This window comes from Stegastes partitus, unplaced genomic scaffold, assembly GCF_000690725.1.
Source record: "Stegastes partitus isolate 25-593 unplaced genomic scaffold, Stegastes_partitus-1.0.2 Scaffold1523, whole genome shotgun sequence".
NCBI classification, from domain to species: domain Eukaryota; kingdom Metazoa; phylum Chordata; class Actinopteri; family Pomacentridae; genus Stegastes; species Stegastes partitus.
In genome coordinates, this window is record NW_007579254.1 from 2509 (window position 1) to 14428 (window position 11920).

At 43.2% G+C, this 11920-nt stretch overlaps 2 protein-coding genes across 2 annotated transcripts; one reads left to right on the forward strand and one right to left on the reverse strand.

The window, feature by feature from the left end:
* Nucleotides 1-250: 250 nt before the first annotated feature.
* LOC103371085 (exostosin-1c-like) lies at nt 251-1202 on the forward strand (the record flags this gene model as incomplete). The annotated part of the gene is made up of 2 exons (XM_008300306.1): nt 251-422; nt 502-1202. Coding segments are annotated over 2 exons (358 nt in total), but the record flags the coding sequence as incomplete, so codon positions are not given.
* A 1617-nt stretch (nt 1203-2819) lies between these two features.
* LOC103371078 (mediator of RNA polymerase II transcription subunit 30) lies at nt 2820-9896 on the reverse strand. Its single transcript, XM_008300297.1, has 5 exons — nt 9758-9896; nt 7650-7886; nt 5648-5806; nt 5328-5417; nt 2820-3621 (listed from the first exon to the last, which is right to left on the reverse strand). Exons 2-5 carry the CDS (start codon nt 7872-7874, stop codon nt 3526-3528), a joined length of 570 nt encoding a protein of 189 aa, XP_008298519.1. The 5' UTR covers nt 7875-7886; nt 9758-9896; the 3' UTR covers nt 2820-3525.
* Between the last annotated feature and the right edge of the window lie 2024 nt (nt 9897-11920).

Genomic DNA, 11920 nt, shown 5'->3' on the forward strand with positions numbered 1-11920 from the left:
GAAAACATATATATATTTAAAAAATGTAGGATGAAATGATCCTGATGAACAGCACAACTCTGGTGATTTATTTTTTATGTTTTTTAAAGCTAGCATGTCTTTAGAACCTACTGGCAGATGTCGGTGTTCAGAGGGTTAAATCTTTCATCATTGTCCAAGTCGTTTTTCATCTTCGTTACACAAAAACATCCCAAACTAACTGCTGCCTTTAACTCACCTCCTAAATCTACCCCTCTGAACTGCCCCACAGGTACTATCACTACCTGTTCTCCCACTACCTGCCTCAGTCTCTGCGGACGCTGGTGGATCGGACCTCCAACTGCGAGGACATCCTGATGAACTTCCTGGTCTCGGCCGTGACTCACCTGCCACCGATCAAAGTGGCTCAAAGGAAGCAGTACAAGGAGCTGCCCAGTCCACAGGTAGGTTTGTGTTTAAGGCCTCGGTCTCAGTACGTCAGGACAGAACCGGATCATGACCGACTCTTGTCTCGCCTCCCAGGGTACCAAGACCGTCCCCTGGGCCAACCCCGAGCACTTCAACCAGCGGCAGGAGTGTGTCAACACCTTCGCCAGCTGGTTTGGCTACATGCCTCTGGTCCACTCTCAGTTCCGTCTGGACCCGGTGCTCTTCAAAGACCAAGTGTCCGTCCTCCGCAAGAAGTACAAAGACCTGGAGAGGGCGTAACAGCGCCGGACCAAGCCGGGCAGCACAGAGGGGCTCGACTGGCGGCCGTTTGGATGACGAGTGGACCAATCGGTGGCAGATGGGCGGATGGCTCGAGGACCGCTGGGACTTTATAGCAGCTGGGTCCATTTGTGACGGGGGACAATCATCAGACGGGCCCTGGCGGTCTGATCTGGACTACAGACGTTTGAACAGGAAGGGAAAGGGATCTGGAAGAGTCTGACAAAAGGCCTCAAATGGTTCTCCAGGAGTTTCACGGGCCTCCACGGAGTCCTTGTGATCGGGCGTCTCGCTGAGAAAGGACAATCTGTGTTTCAAAAAAAAGGAAAGGCGCGAACACTTCAGATGTCGGCGCTACTCCCGTGACAATGAGGACGGGATGGCGGTCTCACGGGACCGGTATCGGTGCCATGCACTGTCGATGTGTGGCTGTGCAGGGACTGTTGCCAAGGAAACAGATAATTTCACATCAAAATGCTAACTGTAAAACCAATAAAATGATTTATAAATGCGAACTCTGGCAGCTCACTGCTGCGGGATGTTCAAGTTTTTTCTGTGTGCTAATCGCTGTGCAGACACTGTTCAGAGACGAGCAGGACTCACAGTTCCAGCTTCATGTTGGACATAAAAGAGAAAATATATCAGTGAGGCTGATGGAAACGACTGCATGCTGTAGCTCCACATGTGTCAGCAGGACAACAGGGAACATTGTTATGCAAAGGAGCATCTCATCTTGAAAAACACACAAAATACCAGATTTCATGCTGGTTCTGTTTACAAAACTGAACGTACTACAACACTGATCATCTTCTGACAGGTCCATAAGTCCTAACAAGTACCGCAGCAAACACATTTCAACATTTTTCATCAATTAATCCAACAATTATTGTCTCAATTTGTCATGTTTTCTCAAATGTCCCAACAATCTCAAACCCAGAACTACAGTGGCTACAGAAAGCACTGAGCTCCTTTGGAAAGTTTGTTTCTTAACACTGAATAATGGTCGATTTAGTTTGGCTTCCTGGAGTTTTATATAAAAAGACTCTTTCATGTCTAAGTGAAAACAGATTTCTACAAAGTAATATCAACTGATTACAAGTATAAAGTGTAAAAGTGGTGGCAGCATCATGATGTGGGGATCTTCTCAGCAGCAGCCTGGAAGGCTTGTGAAGGTAGAGGGTGAATGAATGCAGCAGAGTGAGATGGTTTAAAGACAACAAGGTGAAGTTCTGGAGGTCCAGTCAGAGTCCAGACCTCAGTCCAGCTGAGGATTAGAGTCTGGACTTAAAGTTCTGTTCACTCATGACCCGTGTGGAGTCTGAACAGTTTTATAAAGAGAATGAGGTGAAGCTGCAGCATCCAGATGTTCAGACTGATGGAGACCAACAGGACCATGATGGAGCTGAAGGTTCATCTCCTGAACACTGATGCAATCAAATGTTTCCATTTTAACATGAAAGAATCTTTTCTTTTTGTAAATTCTTGTCAAAAAAAGCCAGATTAAATTGTCCATGATTCAGTTAAAAAGCAGTAAGAAGGAGAACTTCTGAGGGAGCTGCTTTCTTCTTAAAGTCAATGTAACGTCAAACATTTTCCAGATTCATTTTTGCTCATAAATTTTCTGGGTCTTGACTTTGAATTGTACTCTCAGCTGAGCTGCTTTGTATTTCATGACTAATTAACACGGTGTAAACACACACAGCTCGCTGTGAGACGAGCACGTCTTCTCCTGTCTGATGAGAACGCTGATTATTTGTGGCGTGTAGCGTGCTGATGCTTACGCACATGTTTTGTTTTTTCTCCCAGCAGCCAATTTAACGGAGGAATCCTTTTGGGCAGAATGAATTAGCTGCAAAATTATTCCAAACACAATCGCAGTCGCTCGCTGACGTCCTCCGCGGCTGGGATTCTCACGCCGAGGAGCTGTTGGCGTGTACAGCGAGATGAAAACAGGAGGTCAGGGTCACAATGTGCATCGCTGTGTGTAGGTGGAGGCGCTTTCATGTGCTTCCATATCGGTTGTGAAGGAGATGGTGCGTTCCCACGTCGGCCCCGAGGCTGGAGGCCGACACAATGGAGCTGCAGTCTGAGTGGGCCGCTGCTGCATGTGGAGGCTTTAAAACACACGTTCATGTAGAAAAAAAAGAGACGTTTATTGTATACAAAACAGAAAACAACCCGGCAGGTCTCGCTCTTGTCCCACAGATTACAAAAATAAATTCACAGGCGAGCGAGCGTCGACGCCCTCGGGGTAAACAGGTGTGATGTCTCAGAAAGCTAATCTCATTAAGCACATGCACAGACACACTTATGTACAAAGCACCTGAGATACGTAGCTGCCAAGGGGCTCATCTGAATTCTGAACTGGGAGTGTTCAACAGCCGGCGGAGCACAAAGCGGCCGAACGTTCTCATTGTAAACACGGTCGTCCTGCGCTCTGGAAGAATTACCTGCAATGAATTCAAGTCTGTCTGGTGTCGAGTCAGCACCGTGAACACGGCGCTCTAAGAAGTCCTCTGTTGTTATTCTTCACCTGAGGCGATTATTTAAACAGTAACAGGAGTCTATAACTCATCTGAATAAACACGGTTACAAAACGGTTGTCGAGCACTTGGCAAACACAAACCCGTCAGCTGCCTGGTACGAACACAGAGCGATCCTCGGAAACGGATCGGGCTGACACAAGACCAGCCTTTCTTTTGTCCAACAGTTCCTGCCTCCACATTTTCACTAAACACAGAACAAACAGCCGAGGTGACAAAGGTGCCAACGGGTTTCAGTGAGAAGGTCCCAGAGCCGACAGGAGTTCCCTTTCTTCTTCTTTCTCCTACGGAGGAATCACTTCCTGAGCGTCAGCATGGCGTTGACGTCCCACAGCAGGTTCCTCATCTGGTCCATCAGAACCTTCATCTCCTGGTTCTTCTGGCGCACCTTCTGCGGGAGCACAGCACACATGACGGTTAGTCAAAGGAACCGGCCGACGTTCTGCTAACAAGCCGACTCTCGTGTTCTGCTCAACTTTAGCGGCCTGCAGCTACGTGTTCTGTTCTGCCGGCGGCTCCCCGGGGGCGACATGTGACCCGACCCAAACACTGGCTGCACTGTTAACAAAACCAACACCCCGGTTCTGAAGCTGCAGAGTTCCAGCGTGTCCTCCCTGAGCCGGCGCTGCCACCTGCTGGACCCTGCTGGGACTCCATCCTCCTCTCGTTTAGTGGAATATATAATAAAACGTGATGAATATTTTACAGCCCACCTCTACAGAAATAACTGTGAGCCAGGCTGCCAGGTAACAACAGGCCAGAGCTGTTATTTAACCAAGGCTGCAACAGTTTAATCAACTCATTTCATTTTATTTTGAAGGAAAAACACCAAACACATGTTGACTCCTGCTTTTTGTTTCTTTGAATTTCATAGTTTTTGTGTTATAAACCGACTGCTGCACAAACAAAGACAGTAAAAGATGAAGCTCATCATTTTAACTGGCAGCAGCTTTACAGTGTTCCTTTAGATTATCTGGGATTAAAGGGAACATTTCACTTTTTCAAAGACAAAATCCTAAAAATTAGCTCTCACTGCTGATTTTTACTTAACAAACAAGCTCTTTTAAACATGTGACCAAATTCTGTCATTGTGAGCTGTTAGTCTCAGTGAAGGTTTATGTTTGTGGCCCAACAGATGAGAAAGCTGCAGCTCAGAGTGCACAGGAAAAGTCTTTTTATATGCAAACACTGTCTGTGATGTTTCTGAGCCACTTTTAGTCCTGATATGTTTCGCTTCACGTAACTCGGAGTACCGTTATGTTGATCTGTTAATGCGGCTCCTCGGTCTGGCCTCATAAAACCGCTGACTTTTACGGAAAAGCGAGCAGGGAGTTTGTTCAGACACGAATTCGATGCCGTCAGATCAACAGAAAGGAGTCCAGAGGGCCGTCCTACGAAGCCAGTTCAACAATATCCAGGCTTTCTCTGTGTAAGCTCTACTTAAGCTAAAGCCCAGCCAGAGATCACAGGTATCACGAAGGAGGTTCAACTCTCTTCATCAACTCAGACTTTCTGCTTCAGACTCTGTTCACATTAAAGGAGGCGTTCAACGCATCACGTGACTCTTCTTCTGCACTAAATGAAACGATGGGAGACGCTCTTTCACCCGATTTAAATCAGAAACTCTGAACATACCCTGCTCCTGACCAGGTTAGCTCTACAGCATCAGTTACCATGGAGATCTAGCTCTGCAGCATCAGTTACCGTGGAGATCTAGCTCTGCAGCATCAGTTACCGTGGAGATCTAGCTCCGCAGCATCAGTTACCGTGGAGATCTAGCTCCGCAGCGTCAGTTACCGTGGAGATCTAGCTCCGCAGCATCAGTTACCGTGGAGATCTAGCTACACAGTATCAGTTACCATGGAGATCTAGCTCCACAGGATCAGTTACCGTGGAGATCTAGCTCTACAGCATCAGTTACCATGGAGATCTAGCTCCACAGCATCAGTTACCATGGAGATCTAACAGGTTAAAAGAGAAACACCTTCGTGACACTGAGAACTCTGGCTTTAGGCTCAATAAACCTGCTAATCTATTGATCTGGCTTCGTAATTCAGCCCTCTGGTCTGAGAGGAGCTACAGAGAACAGACACAAACCTCCAGAACCTCCTTTCTCTCCTGGTTGACAGCAGAACTGCAGGGCTCCACTCGGACAGAAACCAGCTCCTCTCCGACGTACGGCACCAGCTGCAAACACACACCAGCAGTTATTCAAACGGCCTGATCTTCCTGCTGCTTTTAAGAACGAGGCTGCGATAATCCAACTACGGAGCATGAAAGGAGGCAAAATATTCACAGATAATTCTGCAAATGCACCGTCACTCCAGCCGAGATGAAAAGGCAGCGATAATAACGGCCCATTTTCAGCATCACAACATAACAACGTGTGGATGTAAAGCCTTGAGCGTGCTGCTGACCTCCGTCGGGCCCTCCTGCAGGTCGGACGTCATCTCCACACAGCGCTCGTACAGCAGCCGCAGCTTTCTGAAGAGCAGGGCGAGCTGCCGGAGGTGTTCCTGCAGCTTCCCGAAGCGGTCCTGGTACATGGCCTGGCTCTGGGTCACGCCGTTAGGAAGCTGGACCAAACACACAGCGTCTGTCGTTAGCTAACGCGTCGCTAAGACACCATCAGACAGACTTCATACATGCTGCACCAAAAAGAAACAAGGATCCTTTGATATTTGTAGGAGATTTCAAAAGATCTTCTTAATATGAAGGCAGGTTTATTCCAAATTTTCTGAAAAGGAAAAGGCTAAAACTATCCAAAATGTTCCCTCCTCCTTGGTTTCAACAGTGTTAGACATCTGATACATGTACTGAAACACAGACAAGTTGAGTATTAAAGGTAAAACCGAAAAGCTCGACCCTGCTGTGAGGAGATGTGGCGCCTCTGGGCTTTTTGCTGGCCAGGTTTTGATGCTTCTGTGCCCTTAGAGGGACTGAAAATCAATACAAAGCTGTTCCTGGAGAATCAATGGCAGGTTATGGAGTCCCAACACCTTCCCGGGACTCTCTGTCCTTTAATTTGTCACCGTCTGTATGTATAATTTAGATAATGATGTGTCAAGCCGGGGTTAAAGGCAGGACGGCTCAGCGCAGACAAAAAAACATGTTCAGCATAATGAGCAACAACGAGCTGGATGAATTAGAGACGGACTAAAAAACGCAGATAAACACAAAAATCAGGTGGATGAGTCAGACGCTGACGAGAGAAATTCACTTCTACAGCTGGAAAAACACAAACTCTAACTTCTCTGACAGTTTATTCCCCAGACAGACATTAAAGGAGACGTGAGGATTTCACTCTGTTTGTATTCATCACATCAGTTCAGCAGGTTTGTGAGTCTTTTGATGATTTCATAAAGTCATTTTTCATTCAGTCAGGATCAGATCGTTGAGTTATTCCACATCAGATCACCAGATATTTATACTCCATTATCTCTGATTTGATTTAAGATTTTTTACCATAAACGATGAATATTTAAAATGACGTTTGTGTAATTTTAGCTCGTCATATCAAACACTTTTCTTTTTTTTAAACTGCCCGTTGACTCCCTTTCAGCAGAAGTTCAGAAATGTGAAGCTGTGTTTGAACAACAATATCTGAGGAACTACTGAAGATAAAAGTTTGTTTTAACGCTATAAAAACTCATCGGGCAGATCACACATGGTTTGATTACTCAGATTTTAGGCTCAGATTTGGTTTTATGTTCCAAAGAAACAGCAAGTCACAGATACAGAGTTTGAGGAAAACCACATTATTTTTTCAGTTTTTGGCTCTGACGGATGGTGGAATAAAAAAACCTGCTTTTAAATCTCCAGACAGGGTTTTGGGCATCAGAGGTGCCAGATTTCTATAACATGAAAAACTGGATTTCTAAAAAACAACAATAATAACAATAATAATAATCATAATAACGCTATTGCCACAAAATAAGCAACTAAAGAACGACAACAGAGATATACAGATCTGCATCTTACACCTGTTTTCAAATATTTTTTTAATACTATTTATTAATTCCTCATTCAAAAAAACATCTTTTGCCTTAGCTTTATAATTTATAGCTTTATTTGAGGTCAGGCCGGGTGAAATATCCGTGAGCATTCTGTAAAATATACTGAACATTTCCACTGAGACCGTGACACATTCTAACGTTTGTCAAGATCAAAAACTAACATCAATAAAAACCGAACACTGAGGCTTTACAAAGATGGAGTCGTTGCAGGGCTGCAGTCTTAGATTAGCTCAGTTTTAACTGATGAACTGACGTCTATGTGTGCATGATGGTTTAAAACTCGGTGTCAACACTGCTTTAGAACACAGACCCAAAATTAGGCCACTTCTTCATCACGACACTGAAAAAAAAGGTCATTTTCTCTTCACACAAAACGACAACCGGCCATCTGCTGCTTCGTTACCTGCGTGGCTCGTGTGATCTGGAAGATCTCCATGGTTCGGGTCACGATGTCCTGAACCGTCTCCTGTCCGATCCTGCAGAGGAACACCGGCGAGATCTCTCTCAGGGCGCCCTGAGGAGGGACGGGCTGCTGGCCGGCGGCTGAGGCTGCACCTGGCGGCAGGTGAGGCTGCTGCTGGGAGGGCATCCCCGCCATCCCCGGCTTCTGAGGTAAGGAAGCTGCCATGAGAGCACAAACCTGCAGGAAAAGGATGCAAAAGTCAGTGAAGGTTTGCTGAAGCACCTGAACATAATCCAGCAGACTGAACCCTACTGTTAGCATTAATGTCACGGCACATGTTTGTAAATTCACTGTGCAATGCTTCAGGTAATGAAATGAAATGAAAAATACTTTATTTATCCCAGAAGGGAAATTATATATATATATATATAAAATACATCCGATGTTCATCACATGCATTCACACGTACATTTGTCCACATAAAAAACAATAGAAACAGCATCAAAAGCCTGCGACATCACAATAATAAGGAACATTTCAATATAAATACAGCACGTAATGTCTCTCCAGTCATTCAAAATAGATTGAACACATTAAAAACGTTTTTTCCTGTGATGTGAAATGCTGGTCATTAGATTTCAGCTCAGTGACGGTTCTTGGTTTAAAAATGTACTGTAGTGAAGGATTTACATCTCAGAGGGAAATGCTGAATAAATGGACATTTAGCAACTTTTAAGGTAAAGATTTCGCACAAGGGATAACTTTTATTTAGTTATTTATTTATTTATTTTAATGCAACACAAATATATGATTTAAGCCTTAAACTGGCTTCTTACGACAAGCAGTGTGTATTCAGGGGGACACTTCAGGTGTTAACAGCTCAAAAAAAGTGATTTTGTCCCCTCTAAACTTTAACCTGGTTTCATTGCAATAAATGTTTAAATGATCCGATATCTCAGCAAATATCAGATTAGATTAGATCAGATAGAACTTTATTGATCCCTTTGGTAGGGTACCTCAAGGAAATTGTTGAAATATCACAGATTACAGCTGAGCTTAAAAATTGAAACCAGATTTATTTATTTTTTTATCTCTTAATAATCATCCCACGGTCTCTTTGAAGATTTTTCTGCTGTTTCCTGGATATAAAAGCAGACATGAAGGAGTTTGAACCTGCAGCAGCTCCAGCGGTGACACACTGATGTTCACTATTAATACCAACACTGACAATCAGACATAATAAATAGTAAACAGTTTTTGTGCTGCTAATACACCTGAACTTATATTTAAGGAGGATTTTAATGCAGGACTTTTACTTGTAACGAAGTATTTTTGCTGTACTTCTACTTTTCTTTAAGATTAAACACTTCTTCCACCACTGCTAATTTCAATAGCTACAGGAGTTTTGAGGTTGTACTACATAAAATACTGCCTACTCAGGACCTTTTCTCATTCTGCTGAATACAAAGTGTTCTTGACAATAAAACGTAAAAAGCCTGTAAAACATAAACGGAGAGTTTTGACCGTCTGAGCGACAGAAGCTAATGTTAGCGGCTAAACAAGCTAGCCCAAACAATGCAACTGAAGCAAGCTAGTTAGCATACAGCTAGCCATTTAGCATGTAGCCAGCATTTCTTTCGTTACTATCGATTAGAATAACTAGTTTAGCCACTAACATTAGCATCCCTCGCTAGGATGCTCAAAACGCTGCGTTTCTGATAAATCTCAGGTTTAGCGCTGGCTAGCACCTCGCTACCTAGTTAGCATCTAGCTAGCTTCAGTTAGTTGCTATCTTGTGTCATGTAGAATCGCAAGCTTAGTCGGTAACATTAGCTTCGGTCGCTTCGGCGCTCAAAACGCAGCGTTTCTGTAGCATGTCAGGTAAAGAGCTATCTTGCATCTAGCTAACGAGTTAGCACCTAGGTAGCTTCAGTTTTTAGCCTGTGTTGTTAAGTTAGCAGATTTAGCCGCTAACGTTAGCTTCGGTCGCTATGGCGCTCAAAACGCTGCGTTTCTGTACCGTCTCAGGTTTAGAGCTAGCTCGCACCTTGCTAACTGGTTAGCATGTAGCTAGTTAGCTCACTGGCGACATGTGCAGAGCTTCTTACCGAAATTCACACGTTCCTTTGTCGGGATGCGGTCCAGATACCCCCGGTTGGTTCCGTCTGTAGCTAAAAAATAAGGTCTGGTTATTTACTATTTTAAATGAAACATGATCATGAGACGTTTTCACTGTTTTTCTGCAGAAAGCTCAGCTCGTTTTTGTTTTCATGGCGTCAGTTCAGGGCAGAGAGGAGCTCACTGCTCACCAGCAGATGGAGACAGACTCCTGCAGAGGTGCTTCCTGGACCTGGACACACCTGGAGCTGAGGTCGGAGTTTTACCTGGAAGTTACACAACTTTGAAGGTGTTTCAGCGTCTCTGTGCAGATTCTCAGTTATTGTTATAAACATGTGGTTTCTGGATCAGCTTCCTTCATGCATTTGGCATCTCTCCAGAGTTTAGAAGATCTCATTTTTATTGTTTTATTTGTCTCAGTTATCCAGGTCAAAGTAATCCTACAAGCTTTAGTAAAGCAGTGGAGGTGAAGAGATGGAGACCAGTGTTATGTCTGTTCCATCCAAATAGTACTTTCTAACAAATCAGTTTATTCCACCAAAAATATGACTTTCCATCCAAGTACTTGATGTTTTAAAAGTTTATTCCTCCCAAACAGTGCTTTCTAACAGCGAGTTGTAGTTTTAAAAGTTTATTCCACCCAAAATATGACTTTCTGTTCAAGTACTTATAGTTTTAAATGTGTATTCTACCAAAATATTACCTTTCCTCCAAGTTTTTGTAGTTTCAAAGTTTAATTCCCTCAAAAACACAGAACATCCTCTATTATAAATACTTGGTGTGAGTTTAGCAAACAGGTGAGACGCTGTTTTTGCTAAACTACACTGTTTTACAGACTTTGATGTTTTTAATGCACGACTGAATTTTAACTATAGGAGTAAAAACATCCCATTCCAAGTCTGAAAACAAGTTTCGTAGTTAAAAGTACTCAGAAGAATCCCCTTGCTGGTAGTTCATTATTACATATTTTATTTTTGGATTATATATTCATGCACAGGTGTGAATTTAAGGGAGGATTTTAATTCCTAAATCACTTGTCTTGGTCCCACCTAATTTAAACTGTTTTTTCCAGTAGAGGGTCTTACTTTTTAATTCTGAAAAATCTGAATTATCAGCTCGTAAAACACTAAATCTACTGCAGATCTATTTATATTCCAATATCTTTGGAACTGGCCTCTGGTGCTTAAATGTTGTGTTTTCTTTTACATAAATGAGGACAATTCAACTCAAATTGAGGCAGAAAATGTGCAAGATGGTGCAGAAAAACTCACTAAAATGCACAAAATTACATTCATTTATTCATCTATGTAAGTTGTAATGCAGCTGGTTAAGGTGTCACTGAATTAATAACCTTCATATATGAATAACCCTCATACAGACTGTTAAACAGCACATATATGGGAACCAGATCCTGGGTTTTTATGTCCTTGTCAATGCAATGTGCAATATTTAATTTGCATCTCATTTTTACTTTTAACCTGTTTCTTCTCATTTAATTTAGCTACTTATTGTATTTCAGTCGTGTATCGTACTTACATCTTATTGCTTTTTACTTTTATTCACTGCCTTTCTTATGTCTTTTAGTTATGTCTGAGCAGTAGCTGGCACATCCTTCAGGATTTAAAACTCTTATCTTAAGAGACGGTTTTACACGTATTCTACTTCCTCTGTAACACACAGATAAACACGTTTTATTTTAATCTCGGGTAAAGTAAGCTGTGAGCTGCTGGCTCCAGGCAGCATCAGACGCTCTGGTGTCACATGAAGGTCGCAGCAGAGGAGCTCGTTTGCCTGTCAGCCCCATCGGACCAATGAGAGCCGACCTTTCCTCCTCCTCGTGCTCCCTGCTTTCTTTTTTATTTGTTAAATCCACGCTGCCGAGCTAATCCGTGGTTTACATACGGTCTGCAGCCCGTGGCGGTACATGTGAGGGAGTTTCACAGCACCTCTATTGAATAAACAGTAAAACTGCAGAAATCGATAACTTCTGTGTTGTTTGTTCCTGGAGAATCCAAAATGCTTTTATTTCATATGAAGTTTTTATCGTAGTGTCACCGTTAAACATGGACAACCATTTTCAGTCAGAAGTCAATGAAGTTTTTAGCAACCCCCCCAAAAACTCTCAGTCCCTGACGAACAGCTGATAGCAGTGG

Bases quoted from the DNA above. Each gene is read 5' to 3' on its own strand.
- LOC103371078 (XM_008300297.1), bottom strand. From the start codon at position 7,874: ATGGCAGCTTCCTTACCTCAGAAGCCGGGGATGGCGGGGATGCCCTCC. The intron at 5,807-7,649 runs GTAACGAAGCAG...TGTTTGGTCCAG, and splicing joins AGATCACACGAGCCACGCAG to CTTCCTAACGGCGTGACCCA. The intron at 5,418-5,647 runs GTCAGCAGCACG...GTGTGTTTGCAG, and splicing joins TGCAGGAGGGCCCGACGGAG to CTGGTGCCGTACGTCGGAGA.